The following is a 20,534-nucleotide window of genomic DNA, read 5'->3' on the forward strand; positions in this document are numbered from 1 at the left end:
TCCAATTCTGGGGGTAGCTGGGTAGTTCAGTCAGTTAAGCGTCTGACTCTTGGTTTCAGCTCAGGTCATGATCGCGGGGCCATGAGATCAAGCCCAGTGTCCAGCTCTGCCCTCAGCAGGGATTCTCTGCTTGGGATTCTCTCCCTCTGCCCTTTCCCGCCCTCACTCTCTCTTTCTCTAAAATAAAATAAATTAATAAATCTTTTTAAAAATCCAAGTTCTTAATCTTAGTGGATCTGTGTGGTCTTGCCTAAGTTATGAAGAAAATCTCTGTTCCTTGGTTTTCTCATCTGTCACATGGGGGTGAAATCAGAATAAGGGCTGCTACTCGTCTTTCATACAGCTAGAGCCAAAATGTTAAGCCGCAGACTTACATCTCTGTCCTTTCCCCTAGACCTTGAGTATTGAAACTGGAAGTCATCCCACTTGGATCATTAGCAACTACTGAGCACAGAGCCTGGTACTTCCAGATACTCAATAATTTCAGCTGAATGAACAACCGACAAAGTGCTTTCACATGTATATATTCTCTCTCTCCCTTTCACCCTCTCTCTCCCTCTCTTAAATTTCATTGTCACAGCAATCTGGTTCAGGATTATTTTAGCTCAGTATAAGAGACAAAGGGATTATAATATTAAAATACAAGTTTCCTGTTCTCAAGAAATCTGAAATTTTATTATATTTATTTAACAAACAATTTATATAATATTTAGCCTGTGCCAGCTACTGTTCTGAGCACTTTACAAATATTAGCTTATTTCATCCTTATAATATCCCTTGGAGGCAGGTACTACTGCTGATCATGGGCCGTAGTTACACAAGTACCTGGCAAAGCAGGAGTCAAACTCAGCCAGGCTGGCTCTGGAGCCAGTGCCCTGAGCCATTCGGCCAGGGCCTTTGGTAGGGCACAGAGGTCACCTGCAGGAGTGTAAGGGAATCGTGAACGAGAGTGCTGGGTTACGTGGGAGGGAGGACCCTGCACCGCACCTTAAGGGTGAGCAGGATTTGAACACACGGAGTGTGTGGAGAAGACTGGGGGCCAGAGGATGGTAAGCCCTGACCCTCTGCATAAAGAGTCTGGGTTTGAGGACATGGGAAGTTACTGAAGGTCCCTGAGCCATGGGGGGACCAAAGCAAAGCTGTCTTTAAGGAGGCAAATGGCATCTGGCAGTGGCATGCAAAGTGGGCCAAAGGGAAGAGATGGGGCAACTGGGGAGAGTAACACAGCAGTTGCTATGAATGGAGGAAGGAGGAGGTGACAGGGCCTCCACCAGGACAATGGAGGCAGCAGCACGGGGGCAAATTCAAGGATTCTGCTACTGCCAGGATGTGAGACGTCTGTATCAGTTTCCCCCACACAAGCACTCAAATCAGAAACGAGTTCCAGGGAGGACTCACGGGGTACGTTCTTAGCCACCCAGCCTGGCACCTGGGCTCCCTGCAGCACTGCCTTCTAAAGAAGGTGAGAGGTGTGTGGAAATGGAAATGACGACTTTTACGGTTGTGCACGGCTGGCTGCTGAAGACACCATTCAAATCCCAGCCACCCTAAACACGAAAGCTTGCCTGGTATGTGCAACGGTCGTCCTGTTTGTTACGCGGCCCGATCCATCCCAACCCAGCCTGGGTCTCTCCACTGATGGAGCTTTCTAACAACCATCCCCATGAGCCTGGAAGGAGAGAAGCAAGAACTAAGGGATGGACAGTGAGGTTGGAAGTGAGTTATGGCCCAAGAACACAATTTATCAGCCTTCTTCTGAGTTTTACCAATTGTCCAAAATCCTATATCCAGCCCCAGTTTTGCATAAATTCCCAGGGAAGGTTCTGTCTGGCATCAGAATGAAAGAGATGCCAAGGTGCGGGCACAACAGAAGACTCGTAAAACTGGCAAAGAGAACTTGGCTTTGACAAAAGCCAGAGTTTTCCTTATTATTTATCTATCATATTTGAAGCCTTGGAATCCCACTTTCATCTTGATGGAGGCAATAAAATCTTAGCCAACTTTTATGGCTCCCAGGATAAAAGCCCAGGACTCTACCCTTGCTCCCATCCAGCCACTCTTGCAGACTTTTAAATTCAAGTCAGGGCAGATGCTGCTCTTCATCCGAGGCAAAATGTATTTATCTTTGTAAGCACAACCATTAAGACGTGAGCATGAATACCTGAGAGGTGAATCATTAAGGAAGAAAACAGGAAGAAACAGGAGGTGAAGCTTCTGAACACTTAGAGGGAAGGATGACGCAGGAGCCCCCACCAAAAGCATTTCATAGAGTGTTGGGGAGCAGGGCGGGGGACAGGCATCTGCAGGGATGGCGAGAGTGGAACCCGGGAGTGGGCCAAGGGCAAAGCTCTGCAGTGGGAAAGGCTGTGACGTGACCCGCGCGTGCTCCGTGCTTAAGGGAGGTTTTGGTGGGAAAATGGTGCTAGCATTTCTGTTTGTCTGTAGAATCACCGTGGACCTGAAATCCAGCCCCTCTGCTTCTCCAAACACTAAAGCAAGTCTCCAGGTAGAAATAAAAAGCTGAAATCAGGCTACAACATGAGAAGGAAGGAAGGAAGGAAGGAAGGAAAAGGAAAAGGAAAGAAAAGAAAAAGGCAGCTCATCCAGGAAGCTGAAAACTTTCTGCTCCTCTGGGACCTAACCTATGGAGCTGGGGTATCCAATGCTAGACAGTCGGGAAACATGGGTTCTTGTCCATATCCTGCTCGGGACTGACTAAGTGACCTTGGACAAGCCGCCTCACTTTACTCAGGAGAATGACCTAGAAGAGAGACACCTAGGGCATCACGGCATAAATCACACCAGCAGTGCCCCCCTTTCAAGCCACTGCTAGTGATGGGAATCTCTAATCAATCACAACAGTCTGGAAAGCGGAGTCCCAGTTCATCTTTGCTGCCGAGCCTTGACTCTTCAGCAAAGCATTCTTGGAACCACTACCAGTTAATCAGAGTGGGCCCAGGAGATGACACGTTCCCCAATCCCTGGACCAGATCTCTTCTAATCCTTGAACACCAAAGCCGCAGAATGCTGCGTGTCGCATGTATTCTCATTACAAATCCCCTTAACGAAGTTCTAACTCTCTCCCTCTCTATGGCCTTCTCCCAAGTCTTAGCAGCCCAGGCTATGCAGCAAATGCCAACGTTGAGGCCCTCACTGCATGTCTGAAGCTCTGAAAGTGACCTTGAGCATTTTCCTTGAGACTCTTTACCTAGAGTTCCCCTAATTCTGCTAGAAAGTACCTCCTGGGGCCAATGTCCGCTCCACCCTCTTAAGGAGTTCATCTGGGTAAAGAATTCTACTTATTTTCCAGTGCTTTGCAATCATGGAATAGAAGACAGCCTAGAGAAGTTCAAAGACATTTAATTATTAGTGTTGGTTCTTTTGAAAATTATTAAAGAGCCTGAAATTAGAAATTCAGATTTTTCTCCAGATCCCTAAGAACAAACAGCTCGCTTATAAATGGCTTAGTGCATCTGTTTCATGTACACAAAATTATCTTTCAGGAAAGTGGATTGTTTTTCATGTCATTTTGCATCTCTAAAATATACCACCTATGGCAAAAGGAGAGGAATTAGAGGTCTGACAAAATCTACCACAGAAATAATTAGCACTAGAGGCTGTCTGAGAGTTGAATGAAAGAGAATCCAGTTTCTTATTTATCTCTGGTCTCTCTATCTGGAGCTCTCCATCACACCCCAGGGAAGAGGAATTTCATCTTTGATGCCTAGAAGGATGGCTTGCCTTGTTGCTTCCACAAGGTGTGTCTGCTGGCAAGGACCCTGAGCCCCCAACCTGGCAACTCACTCAGGATCAGGGTGCTATGGAAACCTGCTTTAGCCCTGAAACTTTCTGGGGAAACAACCAGATACACCCATTGGGCACTGGTCACAGGAACAGTGACACTCATTCTTTACTCCCAAGGATTCAGAGAGTCTTTGCTTAAATCAGGTTCATTAAATGAGGAACACTGGAGTCCACTGAGGGTTTGTTGTGGGTGTGTGTGTGTGTTTAAGCTCATCAAACTTCACCCAAAATGAAGCTTCATTTGGGGAACGTTCATGACGCCCAATCCACTGATCACCCACCCACAGCGTTTGCACCCTTGCTGGGAATGTAGGGTTCACCTAGCAGCTCCCGCCAGCCTCGGGGGTATGCCACTTTGGTCCTGAGATTTAAAAAAAACGACTTTCATGACAGTGAGGCTTCCTCACTGCTCAACCCCTCTCGGGTACCTCTGTCGCTCACCATTTTTTAAAAATGGGCCTCTTCTTTAAAGATTTTATTTATTTATTAGACAGAGAGAGATTGTGAGCAGAGGTAGAAGGGTAGAGGGGAGAAGTTGGGGAGCCCGACATGGGACTCGATCCCAGGACCCTAGGATCATGACCTGAGCCGAAGGCAGACACTTAACCAACTGAGCCACCAGGCACCCAATGTGCCTCCTCCTATATGTGTACAGGTACCACTACTACCTCCAGAAGAGGAATGGGCTTCCAGGAACGTGTGAGTTACTTCAACAGCACTTCTGTCACAGCAAAGGACAGAAGCTGTATGTCCCTCAAGGTCTCCCCAAACAGAGTCAGGAAGAAGGCTTCTCTTAAAGTCAGCGTTGGTGCTAGTGTGGTTACCGAGTCAGAACACACTCCCCTTGGAGGATTCCAACTGTTTAAAGATAAGTCAAGGAGGATCCAAGATTGAAATGGTTTCAAAGAAGCCCACTTCCCCTGGGAGGACCTGGTCTTGGGGAGGTGACCTCTTCTCTCAGGACATCTTTCCTCTAGCCCAGCTCCACAGTCACAGGTCCTGCTCCCTCTGCTAGATGCTTTCTTTTCTGCATATTGAGATCTGCCTAGAAAGGAGTCTGAGAGGAAAAGAATCTTAGGGGAGTGTGAGGCAGAGGCCCTCTCACACAGGGAGAGTTTCAGATGTTATTTGAAATGAAACAAGAAGTCAGGGGAGGGTCCAAGAGGGATGTCCTGTGAGATCTCCTGCTTCTCCTCAGTTGCTCCAGAAGATGAGAAAAAGCTTGCTCTTCTTTTTCCTGTTGTAGCTCTCCCAGCGTTCATTGCGAAGAACACACGGGGCAGAGGTAAACCCTCACTGTCTTTATGGACTGAAGGATGGTAGAGGGAATGAGAAAACACAGACACATTTGCGGCCAGAAGGAAACAAACTATTGCTATGCTCTTGTTTCATTCATAGAGACACCAAGACCTTGAAAGGGAATTGACTTGTCCAAGGTCACCAGGAAGTTACAGCAGAACCAGGATAAGTACCTAGTTAGTTTTCAGCTGACCACAGTTCCTCAGATGAAAGAAGGTGGTCATCACCTCTACTTTTATTTCCCAAATTGATCTCGAACACCGTCACTAATCCCCAAGGCCCAGAGAGAAGCGCTGCATGAACCTGGGTGAGCAAACGGTTTTCTTTTTTTCAGATGCTCTATGCTTTCTTCCTGGACAGGTCTAAGGTCTAAGAAACCAAGTTGCCCACCTCATGGCTCAGAGGGAGACGATAACCTTAAGGCAGCATCCCCAGGAGCCCAAGCAGGTGTCTGTGCAATTAGGCGGCTCCTAAAAACAACCCTTTGCTTTTGCAGGAAGCTATTTTCCACTCTTAGGGCACAATCCCAGGCAGGAGGCTCTGTGAATGCCCCGGTCATATAATTACCTCCAGAGAGATCTAGCATGACACACCAGGAGAATGTTCTGGGTACCTCCCAGTGGGATTCCAAACCCCACGCATTCCTGAGCAAGTCAGGGTTCAGAGGCTAACGGACCTAGCAGGCACATGTGGCAGCCAGGGAGCCAGCAGAGTACCCTCTGAAACGCCACCCTTTTGCAATTCGCCCTCTGTTTCAAGCCTTTATTTATTTATTTATTTATTTATTTATTTATTTATTTATTTATTTATTTAACAGAGATCACAAGTAGGCAGAGAGGGCGGGGGGAAGCAGGCTCCCTGCTGAGCAGAGAGCCCGACGCGGGGCTCGATCCCAGGACCCCAGAATCATGACTTGAGCCGAAGGCAGAGGCTTTAACCCACTGAGCCACCCAGGTGCCCCTCAAGATATTTTTAATGTAAGCAAAGCCCAAATTGAAGAGAAGGTGGAGTAGGAACAGGATCTTTTCTTCTCCCTTTTTCAATGAGCTGCTCCCTGTTTCCCTTAAGACCGTCACTTCACCAGACCTGTACGCCTGGGGCTAATAATACATTATATGTTTATTAAAAAATTTTTTAAAATTTAAAAAAACAAAAAGAAAAAAAAAAGACTCACTTCACCAAGAGCCACCAAAAAGAAAGAAGAAACAGTTTAAAACAGAGATGGGGGAAAAGGTAAAAATGCAGACTCTCTGCTGAGGCAGGCTGGGGACAGACGAAGGTGAGGGTTTCTTGACCCATCAGAGCAATCTGCTGGACCCCGGATTCTCCATAGACCTGGGTATTGAGTTTCTGGATTCACCTGCGTCCAACAAACACAGAAGGCCCAGAGTTCTGCTTGCCCGGGGAGGAGGTGAATAGAGCTGACAGTTAAGTTCCCAAGCCATAGGGAAAGACCTGGGTCCCAGCAGGCTTGGGAACTAGGAACCAAGCTTCCATTCAAACAAGCCCCCAGCTTCTGGGCATTGTCGTGATCTTCTATATCAGCACCAGGCCAATTGTATGAACTAAAATTAACTGGATGAGCAAAAACATGGGCCTGCTGCTTAAAAGGCCTGAGCACATTTAATGGAGTTTTCGAGTGCCCTAATTCCTTAAGAAAGACAGACAAGCAAATGTCCTGCCCTAGTTCCCTCACTACTCAAACGCTAGAGAGCACTTTTTTTTGGGGGGGGGGGGCAATAAAATTTTTAGGGCAAATGGTGGATTTCTGTTGTTGTCATTCTCCTGAAGTAGTTGTTTTTCTGGAAAAGACCTCATTCTGGACCCAGACCCTAAAAATGGGGCTCCTAGTGCACAAAATTGGGATGTTAGGGGCCTACAGGCACGAGTCAGTCTGCCTCTTCCTAAACATAGCCTAGTAAACTAAACTTGGAAGCATCAGCTTGTGTGTGGTCCCGAGTGTGACTCTGTAAGCACGTGCCCCCAGCAATGACAACGGCTGGCGACTCTGTCATCCACGTCATCCCTATTTTTGAGTCTCCCTGCTAAACAAGCTTCTACACAGCTGAAATGGAGGCTCTAAGGAGTTTCAGTCCACCTGGGCATTTTTCTGGCAAACAGGGGTGGCTAAAGCATGGGTGTCCTCCAAAGGCCCTAGGGGAAAAGCCAAGTGAGAAAACTCTCCCAGCACAAGATGGTGGGCCCCAAATACAACCATTCCATTTCCTCCAAAGCCTCCAGCTTTTACTGGATGGGAAAGAAGTTAGTCATGAAACACATTTGCTCAGGCCCCCCAGGGCCAGCGGCAGGCATACACAGGATGTATGACCAGGACTGAAAAAGTCAGGCTCCCAGGCCTGTCCAAGGATGGATGGAGAGGTCGTGGGCTCTGATCTATGACCAAAGTACTTCAAAAATCTTGCCACCTAGAGTACTGTAGCAAAATGTAGGCATACCATTTGCACTTTCAACATTCAGAATGATTTCACTTTGCAGATTTTGCTAGAAGAACTAACATGTGTCCAGTGCCTTAAATAACATCTGACACCTAGTAGATCTTCCAGGAATGTCTGAAAGAATGAATGAATAGCTCCAGGGAGGTGCCTTGTATGTACAGCAGAATATGCGTCCTCTTCTGGTGACAGGACACATTCCTGCATCCTTCCAACAGGTTTGTGGTGCTGCCCACCAAAATGAATGTTGAAGACACCTCCCTGTGTACTGGAGATGACGTGTTCTCTGAAATTGGCTCTGTCTGTCAGCCTCATCCCATACCCAGGAAGGACCGCACAAGGGGACCACAGTGAGTGACCTTGGCCCTTTTCCTATAAGACCTATTTGTCACCCTGCTAAGGCATTTCCTATGACACATGCTCTTGGGATGCATGGCTCCCAGGGTGAGCCCAGTCTGCACTGCAGGCCCCGGCCAGCTCCAGGAGGCTACATGAAGTGAGAATTTCCTGGCCGACTTGACATTGGTGAGTCAGGCTGGCATGAGGCAGCTTCAGAAATGACAGGGCCTCAATTGTGTGCATGGAGCAAGCACCATCAGCTGGCTGGACCCAAACCAAGGTTGCCTGGGACATTCAAGAGCCCTTTCAAATGGCCATGCCCAGAGCTGGTTCGGCACTCTGAGTGGATATCTGAGTGTGGCGAGGTCCAAGGGCTGCTCCAACTCTGCTGCGGGAAAAGATTTATTCTCCACTCCCCGCACAGCAGCCCATTTCCTCTGAGACATGTCATTGGGGTCACACAACAAGGGCAAAGTAATAACAGCTAATGCTTAGTAAGCATTCAACATGTAATAGCCATGATTCTAAACATTCTAAACATTCTATATACACGGATGCATCAAATCCTTACAAGATTAAGAAACAAGGACTATTACTATGGCCACTGGACAGATGAGGAAACGGAGGCACCAAAACTGAAGCCATTCGTGCAGGGTCAAAGCCCTAGAGAAGGGCCAGCTGGGACTCAGCAGAAGGGCTGCAGAGGCTGGGTCCCTAAGCACCCTACGGGACCATGCATAACAGCCCCCAGCCTCCTTTCCTGAGGATGCATGTCCCAGGGTGGGAAAAAAAGCAGGAGCTGGAGATGCCGGGAGGCTGGGTGTTCTACCTATCCTCCTTGTTGGTTCCAACCCAATAAGAAAAAGACACAAGGAGCCAGATGGAGAACAAGAGAATAGGAGCTCCCATCATAGAACGCTGGCTCAGAGGACGGCAGGTCTCTTGTCTCCCAGCCCATACCCAGAAGCTGCAACAGGAAGAACAGAAGCAGGGGTGACTGGCACAGGAGAGCCCTGCAATGCCCTACCTTACTGATCAGGCATCTACAGGGCACTACATTCAATTAATTCCTTGTGCCAGGGAACACCAGTGAAGGCACGGGGATGAGACAGATGGACGAATGGATGTCGATGAACGAATGAACAGACAGATAAGGTAGGAGGACAACACAGGCACCCACTCCCCCCAGAAACCCCCGGAGGAGAGAGGCAATGGGGCACAAGCACAGGCCACCGACCCCTGGGGGTCATAGACAAACAGCCAGGCTGAAGCAGCCCGCTCCTGGGCCAGGAGGCTTTTCCTCACCCCATGAGCTATCTGAGGATTCATTTCTGAAACTCTCCTTCATTTTCACAGGGGAGGCCAGAGAAGTCAACACCCCAGCTAGTAAAATTAACAGCTGCTCCTTACAGAAGGTGCTGGGGAGGCTGGCTCACAGAGCACGTGGCCCGTAGACCAGCAGTGCAGACGAGCAGCTGGTGTGGCCAAGATGTGGGGCTGCAGGCCTGAGCCAGGCGTGTCCTCCGTGGCAGGGACTGGACTCTGGCTGCTGGGCAGGGCCCGGGGTAGGCTGAAAGCAGGAGATGCAGGCAGGTGAAGATAAACCAACCCTGCTGCAGAATTCCCAGATGCACGCCACTGAGACCCATTAACTGAGCCAGCTGGGAACCTGCTGCTGAACTTGGGGGCAGGGGTGCCTGGCTCTGTCCTTTGTCTCCCCAACTCTGTGACATCATTTGGTCAAGGTTGTGGGCCTAAATGTCTGCCGAAGGGGCTAGATGGTACACCTTATTCATGAACGTGTGCTGTGGGGAACTGAGGGGCAAATCCCGCTAGCTGCTTAGAAATACTGATCGTCCTGGAGCAGAGGGGGAGTTTAATGATTTAGTTCGGGGGCTGGCAAACGTCTTCTGTACAGGGCCAGACAGGAACTATTTTAGGCTGGTGGGTATTTTGGACTCTGTGGAGACTACTCAATTCTGCATTGCAGTTCAGGACAAAAGCAGCCATAGACAATATGTAAATGAGTGAACATGGCTGTGTCCCAATAAAGCTTTGTTTATGAACACTGAAATTTGAATTTCATATAACTCCACATGTCACAAGATATTCTTTTGATTTCTTTTCTTTTTTTTAAACACCATTAAAAATGTTAAAACCATCCTTAGCTTGCGAGCTTGGGAGCCAAACAGGCAGTGAGCTAGATTTGGACCACGGGTTGCAGTTCACTGATCCCTGGACTACTTAAATGTTTCCCAAAGTGTGTTCTTTATGATGCCTATAGGTTTTTCCTAAGGAAAGGGTTTAATGGTGAAATAGGAATGGGAAACGTTGGGCAAAGCAAAGCCCTTCTGCCTTTTTACTGCAGGACTTCTTTAAGCCTTGCGTGTTGATCTGCATTGACAAATCTCAAAAACAGGAGAGAAAGGAAGTCTGTCCAAGTTCCAGGAAACCCATTTTTATCCTAGAGCATCTCCTAGATCTAGTTTTCTGTAGAAGCCAATTAAAGCAGCGAGGATGAAGTCTAAGCAACCGGCAGCAACAGCACCAAATGTGATACTGCCTGTCTTTGAACTTCTCCAGTGACAGGCAGCTCACCACCTACCATGAGTTCCTGCTGGATTCAGTGACTTCTCTCACTCACATTTTCCCACCCAATGGTGCTGGGTCACAAGTAGCAGACCTAGGGCAACCTAGTGCACCCTTCAAGGTGAGGACAAACATTTCCTGTTTAATGATATCAAGAAAGCAGCCCTTCCTTGACCTACTGATTCCTATCCAAAATATAAACTCTGCATAGGATAAAATAAAGAGCCATTATTAAGTCCTGGAGAGCAACTGCCATGCATTTCTTTCCAAAGACGCCTCCTTAGGGGAGTTTAAAAAGAAAAAAAAAAAAAACTCAAACAAAATCCCGATCAACTCCCAAGTGCACAGACGGCAGGACCTTCCCCTTCACTCTGAGAACATTCTTACAAAGAATGCAGGCCCGTGACCTCTCTGGTCTTTCTGCGACATAGGACATGTGTAGGTGATTATAAAAATTTTATGTAGATTTGCCTGAAATGTAATAAAAAGGGGAGGGAGTGCGGATGAGAGGAAAAGAGAGATGGAAATGTGAGCTGTGCGTGAACTTGCCACCAGGCAGCCCTGGAAAAGAAAAGTACAGGATGCTGATAAGAAATGTCAGCTGCACCATGAGTCACCTAAAGGGAGAAATGAAAGCAATAAATGTCACATAGTTGATTAGGCACATGCCCACGTGCAATGCCATTTTGTCCAACCGGTCCAATTTCACGTGCAAATGGCATAACAGAACACGTCTATTTAACCCTATTAAACCGACAGGATTATTTCTGTTTGAGAGGCGTATTTGATACATATTTTCTTTGGGGCCCCGGGTGATGAAGATAGAATGGCCCAGCCTGTGTACAGAATGTGAAGTAAAATGCCACACGGGCAATGCATTTAGGAAGATTAAGGGCAAGATTGGTGTTTTTCTTTCTCCTTCTTCAACAAATCATCCCGATGACAGCAAAGCAAGTAGTCTATCTTCTCAGTCCATGGATTAGATCTAGATGCCTCCTGGAACAATATTCAAATGTAGTGCATGGGAATATGGGGGAAAATAACCAAAAGGAACAGTTCTGGGAGTTCTCTCTTTGCTCAAGGAGCTGATCATTATATGGACAAAAACCAATCTTTGAAGAGAAGCAAAAATTACTGAATGTATAAAGGGCTTGTAGTACGGCCCAAGCAACGTAGACATGTAGACCCAGCTTGCACCTTGAGGTGAGGCCATGCGTGGCCACGGGACATAGTGTTTTCTTAGAGAGACAGTCACTCAGAGATCAATGTAGGGATTAATAAATAAGAATGTTCGGAAATAAAATGCTTAACAAAGATGGTGTAAGTGTGTATGTGTGGCAACATTTAACTGTCTGTGTTTCTGTGTGTCTGTAACTTTCCTCATTATAAATGGGTCCTCTGGTACTATAACTCTTGTGACATATTACCTTACAAGGTTCCTTCTTAAGGAAGTTCTTTCTACCTTTTGATATACTTACTAAGTAAACAAGCAAACAGACCACGGGTCAGCAACCTATGGCCACGAACAACAGTCTGGGCCACCACTTGCTTATGGCAAGTTTTATGGGAGCACAGTCACATCTGTGTATTGTCCACAGCTGCTTTCAAATGACAATGGCAGAGTTGAGTAGTTGTGATATGGTCCCTAGATCTGCAAAATCTAAAACCTTTACTATCTGACCCCTTGCAGAATACCTTCCCAACCCTGAACTAGACTAACTCTACTACTGACTTTGGCTTATGATTCTGTAATGTACAACCAAGCAATACAAAAGCCTACACTGTTTCTTGCCCTCTTTATTTATATATACCACCTTAATCTTAGAAAAATGTAATTAGCTCACCAACCAATAATGCAGCATAAAACCACAGACATGTAAAGTGTGAGGAGGAGGGTAAGACAATCAGGACAAAGGGAAAATGAGCCAAAGGACGCAGAGATGTAGTGAGGGGGGTGTGAAGTTGTAGAATGCAAATCTTGAAGTGCTGTGTGCTTTCCATGGGCCATGAACTTGGCTCGCAGCAGCCGCTACAAGTAGAGGGCCATGATCCCTTTCCCAACTTGAAGTGTTCCCTGAAGGTCCACCAGGAAGACCACAGCAATCCCTGGCACGAAGAACTACCTATCTCCTGAGACTGTGCATAAAAGGAACAGCAGGTGTGGTGAACAAAGGCCCCAGCAACACCCCAATGGCTGGGAGGCATCTCCACAGCATTTACTGGTACACTGAACAGTCCCGTAGCCAACTCCACGTCCCAAAGTGGGCTTTACACCGATTCTTCCAATACATTCCCAAATTTTGACATAAGCATGCACCCCCTCTCATAATCAGAAAATAATACATATCTTTCATTGTAAAAAAATAAAGGAAGGAAGCCGCAACACTTGTCAGCCTGGTGCTCACTTCGACACAGAACCCCTCAGCCACGTGCTCCAAGAGGAGACTCAATCCGGTCTGGCTCTTCTCCAGAAGCTAAGCCTGAGTGCCACAGCGAGAGACAAGGCAGGCTATCCCGAGACCGGAAGCCGAAGCTCCAGGTGGGAACTAGGAAAAGCACTGCTGAATGGTGACAATCATTTATCCTTTTGCACACGGAGCCCTACAACTTTAAATCTACTCTATCAATATAAATAGTTCACGCCCTGCATCTCTCTTGCTCACGGCTTTACGCCCAGGGCCTAGAATAGTGCCGGGGGCAGGTAAGAAATAAGTACTTAGCTGCACGAACCATGTGCTCCTCTGAGAGAGCCCAGATAGCAGGTGTGTCTACAGATGTGCTGGGGTTGTCTTGGGGAATCTTCCCCAACCTAGGCCTTACCCACAATGCCTAGCTCTGAGACTCTCATCTGTGACAACGAGACAGGTAAGAAAGGGGCCCAGGTGTGGAGGCCAAGCTCCTGAGCCATGTGTCAAAAAATAAAATAAAAATTGAAAAGGGAAACTCTGAACAGCTGGATGTCTAGTCTTGCTTCTGTCCCATTGTTGCAAGGATAAACATTTGGACAGCTCAAGACAAACACAGCTTTGGGTTCTGCACAGGCAGGGCCGCGTTCTGGTGCGTGCTGAGACTTCCCCGTGAAATCTGCTCCCTCCTCAGAGCAAAGCCCTGCCTTCTCCTGAAGGAGAGACCTGTTCTGGAGGTACGGGCCTGGAACTCCCAGATGCCTACTCTCCGTGCAGCAGGACCTGCTCTGCTCTCAGAGAGCCAGAGCGGCCTGGGCAGGATTTTCTCCAAGGAGACCTTCAGAGAGCAGCTGGCGTCACCGCGCTCCTCCATGCAAATGCTAAGAGAATCAGGCCAAACCGCCTCAGGACCTAATTGGCTCAGACAGTAATGGCAAAATGTCACAGCCAAAGTGACAGCTGCCAGTGGCTTAGAAAAAGAAGAGGCACTGTCTTCGACTGGGAAGTAACGACATGGAAAGAGCACTAGACGGGGAGTCCAGAGGCCTGAAGGCTCAGGCCCAGCTGGGTCACTTCAGGCTGCATAGCCTTCAGCAAGGCTTTGCCCTTCCCAACCCTTGGGTTCCTGGACTGTGAGATGGAGAAGAATTCATTGACAAGACTGGCTTTCTTGCTTCCTTGTCATTAACCCCTACAACCCAACAGCAAAATCAGGAATATGGAACAAATACAACATGCACCTTGCCATGATCATAATGTGTAGGGCCTTGCACTACTCTCAAGCTTTCGAGAATGTTACTGTGAGCAGGAGTATCAAGATGGCTACTGGGGCACTTGGTCTGTGAGTTCTGCTCCCAAAACACCTCCTCCCACCTGCCTGTACCACACGGAGCTCGTTCAGGACTTGCTGCCGTGGCCTGTCCCCAGCACCAGACCTCACAGTCCTGCCTGACCCACACACCTCAAGCTCCCGCCTCCCCAATCCGCCCTCCACCTGTCCGCTAATATTTCTCTCTGCACAACCTTCCATTGTGATGCCCCTCCTTCAAAATCTCCTTTCCCTACAAAATTCAGTCCAAATTCCTTAGCTGGGCATTTGAAGACATGACAAGCTGTCTCCAGCCCACCTTCCCAGGTCTCTGTCCCCTCAGGTGCCTCTGTGTTCACAGCCTGGTCCTCACTCCCTCCACGCCATGTCCTTTCTCTGCCACCTCTGGAATGATCCCCTCTCCTCCCTCTGGGACGATCCCCTCTCCTCAACAGACATTCACGATGTTAGCTCACAGTTCAAAATCCAATGCTTTCTGCCTTATTGTTTATTATTTAGGTATTCTTCTCAGCTTCTGGCCCACTCAGTGGTCCCTTTCTTGTTTCCAAGCTTTTATCTTTGATGTCTTCTCTGTCATGAAGCATGGGCTCAGTTCATCTTGAAATGGAAGTTTCAGCCCAAAGGATCTCCTCCCTGTGCGGTGCCACGAAGGCTTTCTTGATGGTCCCCATGTCCCCACGCTCAGCGCCCCCTACGCACACCCACACGAGGCTTGTACTCATCGCGTTTCTCCTCCAGACGTTCTTTCAGTCATTTCTGTCCATGGTGCAATGGAATTAGATCATATTGCGTTCCACAGGGCTGGAAAAAACGCCTGGCCGAGTCATCCTCAGTAACTCTTGGCTGATGCTGATGACGATAATTAGGGCTGTCTAGAGGGCCACAGTGGCCACGTGGAAGGGACAGGCGTCGCATCTGGGCAACCAAAGTGTCTGCTGAGCCTCGTCTACAATCACTACCTCAGGTAGAGAATGCACTGTCTGCGTTTCTTCCCACATGATTGCCCAGACCTGGAATTCCACCTCCACAGGCTTCCTACACAGACTCCACTCCTGCACAAGCACAGAAGGGCAACGGAGCCTTTACCAGAGACTCTGCAGGGAGGGGAGGATGGGGTATGGCCCGCAGCAAGCCACCTTCACTTCCTCATTAGACTCTCCGTGCCGCCCCGTCTCTCCTTGTCCTACCAACCTGGGTCGTCTTGCTCCAGGCAGTAACTGGCCTCACTAGTTCCTCTCTCCTCCTCTCCCAAGCCCCAGCTTTAAATCTCTTCCCTTTCTATGTTTCCGTCAATAGACAACAGCCACAGCTTCACGTCCAGACTCTCCAGAAGGCTTGGCTCCCGAAAGCTCCCTCCATTAACAGAACCTTGACCTCCTTGAAGGCTGTCTGGCCACACCTTTGTGACACAAGCATGACATTCAGTGTCTTACCCCCTCCCTCAAGCAGTTTGTGAGATATTCATTCCGCACGTAACAAAGAGTTCTCCCCAAGAAGGATCCTGAGGGGTCAACTTTCACCTTCTCCCTACATTTTCCATCACCCCTCACTGAGCTTTTGCCAGGAAGCATCAAGGTTTCCAGTGTTCCTGCCCCATCTTTGATTCACCCAACCATCAGAACATTCCCATTCATCCTTTGAGCCAAATGAGTCTTGACCAAGCCCCAGTTTCAGGCCCAGCAAGGGCAGCTTCCAGAATTGTAGCAAGAAATCACTGGGAATAGAGCATCCTTCTCAGGAGAACCCCTGTCCGAGAGCAGACCCAAGAGAGCTGATGGGCACGTACAGAGAACTCACTGGATCCTGGCATTTATCCTTTATGGGCTCTCTGCAGAATTCTGAGCACATATTGCTTCAACTCCCTTCTCCTCTCCAAGATTATCAAGCTGTGTACGTGTGCGTCTATGTGCCTGCTTGTGGATGTGTGCATCCTTGTGTGTGCGTGCCTGCGTACACCTATCCTGATGGCAGAGGAAATGCTCTCCATCCCCCCAACAGACCCTCATTGCTCCAGATGCAAATCCCCCCTCAAACCACTGGCTTATGTATACAGAACCCAGCCTCCACTCCACGACCCACTGTTCACCCCCCACTTCCCAACAGTCGAGGCCTGGAGAAGCCCCAGGAAACATGGCATCCCTCTAAGCAAAGGCATCATAGACCAGACAGCAGGCCTCCCCAAGGGGAAGGCAGTTGGGGACTCACCAGGACTCTGCCAGTCAGTGTCTGGGCAGATATCATCACCCCCGCCCAGTCCTTCACAGAGGTCATCCAGCCGACCTCAGCTGCCACTGCCTCCTCTTTTTCGTCCACTGGCTTGAGAGTGCCATCCGCCTGGCTTGAGCCATTGTTAATCTTCTGGGCCTCCTGGCAACAGAGAGAACAGGGTTGAGAATAGGAACCAACTGGGTTTATTAAACACAACCTACCCCAAAGAATCAAAGTTGGAAGGGTCCTGGCTGATGTGGGAACTGGCCTGAAAATACAAGGGGCAGGGAGATGGAATGCATGATGGCTTTGGATTTCTTTTAAATCTTTTTCTTAAAGCATCTTTTCTTTATTTTCTCTTAAAATATCTTTGTGAAAGAAAGAATGAAATTGATCTCTTTCCACTTTAAAGGGAAAAACAATCACGAAGCTCAGGCTGGAAATCATCTCGTCTAGGGTCGGGAATAACTATGAAGGAGGTGAGGTTGACATGCTGTGGTCTCCACCCACCCAGCCTTCCTATCCAGCTCACAGGAGTGCTCGATCTTTCTTAAGAAAATCCCCAACTCCTCATCCCGATCTGTGTAGTTCAAAAAGAACTGAAGGGGGGGGGGGGCGCCTGGGTGGTTCAGTGGGTTAAGCCTCTGCCTTCGGCTCAGGTCATGATCTCAGGGTCCTGGGATCGAGCCCCGCGTCGGGGTCTCTGCTCATCGGGGAGCCTGCTTCCCCCTCTCTCTGCCTGCCTCTCTGCCTACTTGTGATCTTTCTCTCTGTCAAATAAATAAATTAAAAAAAAAAAAAAAAAAAACTGAAGGCCCACAATGGCTCTAGGAATAGAGACTGATTAATTAGACCATCCCATCCCTTAAGCAAGAGCAATTGAACCAGTGATGGTTACATGACCCATGCCAACCCAATACACTTCAAGCCTGGGACTTTTGCTAGAAAGAGTAGGAAAGGTAATCCTTCCCTGAGAATGAAGCCACCACAGAGGAAGCTATATAAGTTACAGAATACGGATGTCATCATTTGAACATCTGAATCCAGCTGTGCCTGAAATCCACACCAGACCTTTTTAATTACAAAAGAGAATAAATTGTGGCTAAAAACATGCTTGAGTAAACAAGGTTGACTTCCTCAGATAAATGAGCCCCACATGGGGCCCTAAATCACATGCTTTTATATGCAATGTGTCCTCTGCCTACTTCTCCCAGAGAGGGTCAAAACTTATTCCCTCGCCTCCCTCAAGTCTTTGCTCAATGAAATCTTCTCAGGCCACCCTTGGAAAACTCCACCTTGCCTTCCAATAGCACCACCTTTCTGTTTTATTTTTCATTCACTGTGATACTCATTGAGTATCAGCCCCTTCCTGGGCCTACGAGTGACAAACAAAATACAGGACACCCAGAGAAAACTGAGTTTCAGATACAATACAAATTTTTTACATGACACATAGCTATACTAAAAATATATTCTATAACACACATATTTAACTGGGCCCCCTACTTAAATATCCACTGAGATTATGTTTGCAGGTACAGATGAAGAAAAAGATGTTGGGCCAATTATGTTCACCCTCAAATTTAAAAGCTTAGAATCAAATTTCAAAGCAAACACACTGTGAGTTGGAGCAAGGGAGAGAAACCAAGGCAGACGTGAAAAGCTTGGTCTGCAGGGAGTGGGGGTAAGGCAGAGTGAGGAAAGGAGAGCTGAGACGCACGGGATGAGTCATCCTCCTGGGGACTTGCAAGCAGGCCGGAAGCTACTCCTGACGCACGGTTCTCCCCTTCCGGCCTCCATGGGCTCGAGGGAAGTTGAGAAGCCAGTAGGCGCCTTAGCAGCACTGGGGGCTCATGCTGTCTCTCCTGGTGTGTGAGGTCCCCAGGAAACTAGAACAATGTGAGAGGAGGCCTGTGGGGAGCCCCAGGGTGGGCCTGCTCAGGGCCACCTACTTACACCTGTGGACTCTGCCACCCAAGCCACCTAAGGCCAGTCTCAGTGGCCTGGTAGGACCCCGAGCCTTGACCACGTGGAGATTCTGCTGGTGTAGATTCAGCTCTCCTGCCGCATGGGACCACTGGGACCCCGCACCCCCTATGATGGGGACACTATGGCCTGCCGCATAGATGTTGGAGGGATTAACCAGGGTCCAAAGGCAGACAACACACTTTCAGTTCATTAGCCCTACCACCTCCCGCCTCTCCTTGAGCCACTGGCACTAGAAAGCAGTGATTCTCAAGTTCGAGTGGGCATCAGAACCACTCAGAGGCCTCATTAAAACACAGTGCTGGGCCCCGTGTCGGAACCTACCGATGCTACCAGCCCAGGAACCCTACTTTGAGAACCACCATTCCTAATCATGTTGGCATGGCTTAATCATCCCTGCCTGATCTAAAATGGGACACGGACCTGAACCCCCAGCTCTTTCCATGCCCCTCTCTTCACCGGAAACAGAACACCACCTGTTTCTTTCAGAACCCAGCGTTGGGGGTGGACAAGGGAGTGGTGGGGGCAGGGCAAAACCCTCAAATCAGAGGCTCTGTGTCTCCTTCCAAGCAATGTCCACCACACCCCACCCCAGCGACCTGTCAGAGCTGGTCCACAGCCACAGGCTGCTCCTCAGCCCAGGAGGCTCAGGCTCCACAGCCACCTGGCAAACAGGCAGACCTTGGAGGAGAGAAGCCGCCTGGAAGGGGCCAGGAGGCAGGGAGTTCCCCCCCCCCCCCCCGCACCCACCCAGTCCCAGTGGTTTCAGTGCATCAATAATTCAGAGCACAAGAGGTATACTACAGAGAATGCCCTTTGCCAGCCCTCTTAACTATTGTTTTACAAGGCATTCATTACTTTAATTACTTTATGATAGGCCAGGAAAAACACAGACTAAAGAAAGATAATGCCCCTGTTATTATTTGTTTACACTAGATGCTGTGGGCTTAATTATGACAGTGGGAGGCAGGCCTGGGGGAGCAGCAGGACAGCAAGGAGGCTGGGGCTCTGGGGGGCCTGCTGCCCGCCGGCCGGTGTTGTCACCTTTGGCCTCCTCCAGCCAAAGCATCCCTTGCTAGCAGCAGGTACAACCCCTTCCTCCAGAGAAGAGAAGGCAGAGGCCTGGGGAGGCTGTGTCTTTGTGGAGACACACTGCAGGGAAGGAATTGTAAGGGACAGTGCCCAATACGACAGTGACTGGCCACCACTTATCAAGCCAGAACAGGATGCCATCAACCAAAAATTGAGTGCTTTCCGTGTACAATCTTGCTTAGAGCTTACGATAATCCAGCAGGCAGGTGGAGTTACCCCATTTCACAAACAACGTGACTAAGAGCAGGTATTGCTTACAGGAAGGCACAGAGCTTGAGAGGGCTGGAGGCAGACTGCCCACCGGGGCTTGGTCAGCTCTGCCACTGACGAGCTCATGAGCCTCACCTCCTCCATGTAAATGGGGATCAGCAAGCCAACCCCAGCAAGACGGCGGCGAAGCTTCTGTCAGATAAACCATGTACAGTGTTTGGCCTGGTGCTGGGCAGCCAGAGTCCCCAAGACAGAGCACCCACGGATGGGACTGGTTGCCTCCAAGGAGAGTCAAAACTGAACGACATTGTTTGGTGGCACTGAGAGGGACGCGAGTGGACCCTGGCGGGACACTCACCAATCGTGGAATGGAGGAGAAGCGAGTAGAACTTCTAAAAGCTATGATTTTTCAGTGAAGCAAGGGGCCCTTGGCAGGGAGGGCGCGATGACTTCTGGAGGGACTCCAGCCACGTGGCACCCCCTAGGACAGTGGGGGCAGGGATTCCTACAAAGAGTGGGCCTGCGACCAAGGGGCCTCTTAGATCCCTTCTGATTCTGGACTCCATCAGATCAACCTCCCACGCGAGATGAGGAGACTGAGGGCCCGAGGGAGGCTGCCTCCTGGGTCCTAGGACACTCCTCTCTCTCCTATGAGGAGGACCATGCTGGGGGTGGGGACCAGTGGGCAATGGTGCTTTGCTGAGTGGCAAAGAGGGTGTCCATCAAAACTTCCACCTCCCACAGCAAGAAAGACTCAGCGGCCCTTCCAGGAGGGCTCCTAAGCAGGAATCAGGCTCCCTGGTATCAGGAGAGGCCTGG

The 20,534-nt window shown here is 49.0% G+C and overlaps 1 protein-coding gene across 8 annotated transcripts in view; it reads right to left on the minus strand.

Annotated features, from left to right (window-relative positions):
- Nucleotides 1-20,534, minus strand: part of KCNMA1 (potassium calcium-activated channel subfamily M alpha 1) — a 725,872-nt gene that overhangs the window by 490,800 nt on the left and 214,538 nt on the right. For all 8 annotated transcript variants that reach the window (XM_059397886.1, XM_059397885.1, XM_059397883.1 and 5 more), the window contains exon 2: nucleotides 16,425-16,586. In XM_059397886.1, coding sequence (XP_059253869.1) covers nucleotides 16,425-16,586 — 162 coding nt within the window. The remainder of the gene's footprint in view (nucleotides 1-16,424; nucleotides 16,587-20,534) is intronic.

This window comes from Mustela nigripes, chromosome 4 (assembly GCF_022355385.1).
Source record: "Mustela nigripes isolate SB6536 chromosome 4, MUSNIG.SB6536, whole genome shotgun sequence".
NCBI lineage: Eukaryota > Metazoa > Chordata > Mammalia > Carnivora > Mustelidae > Mustela > Mustela nigripes.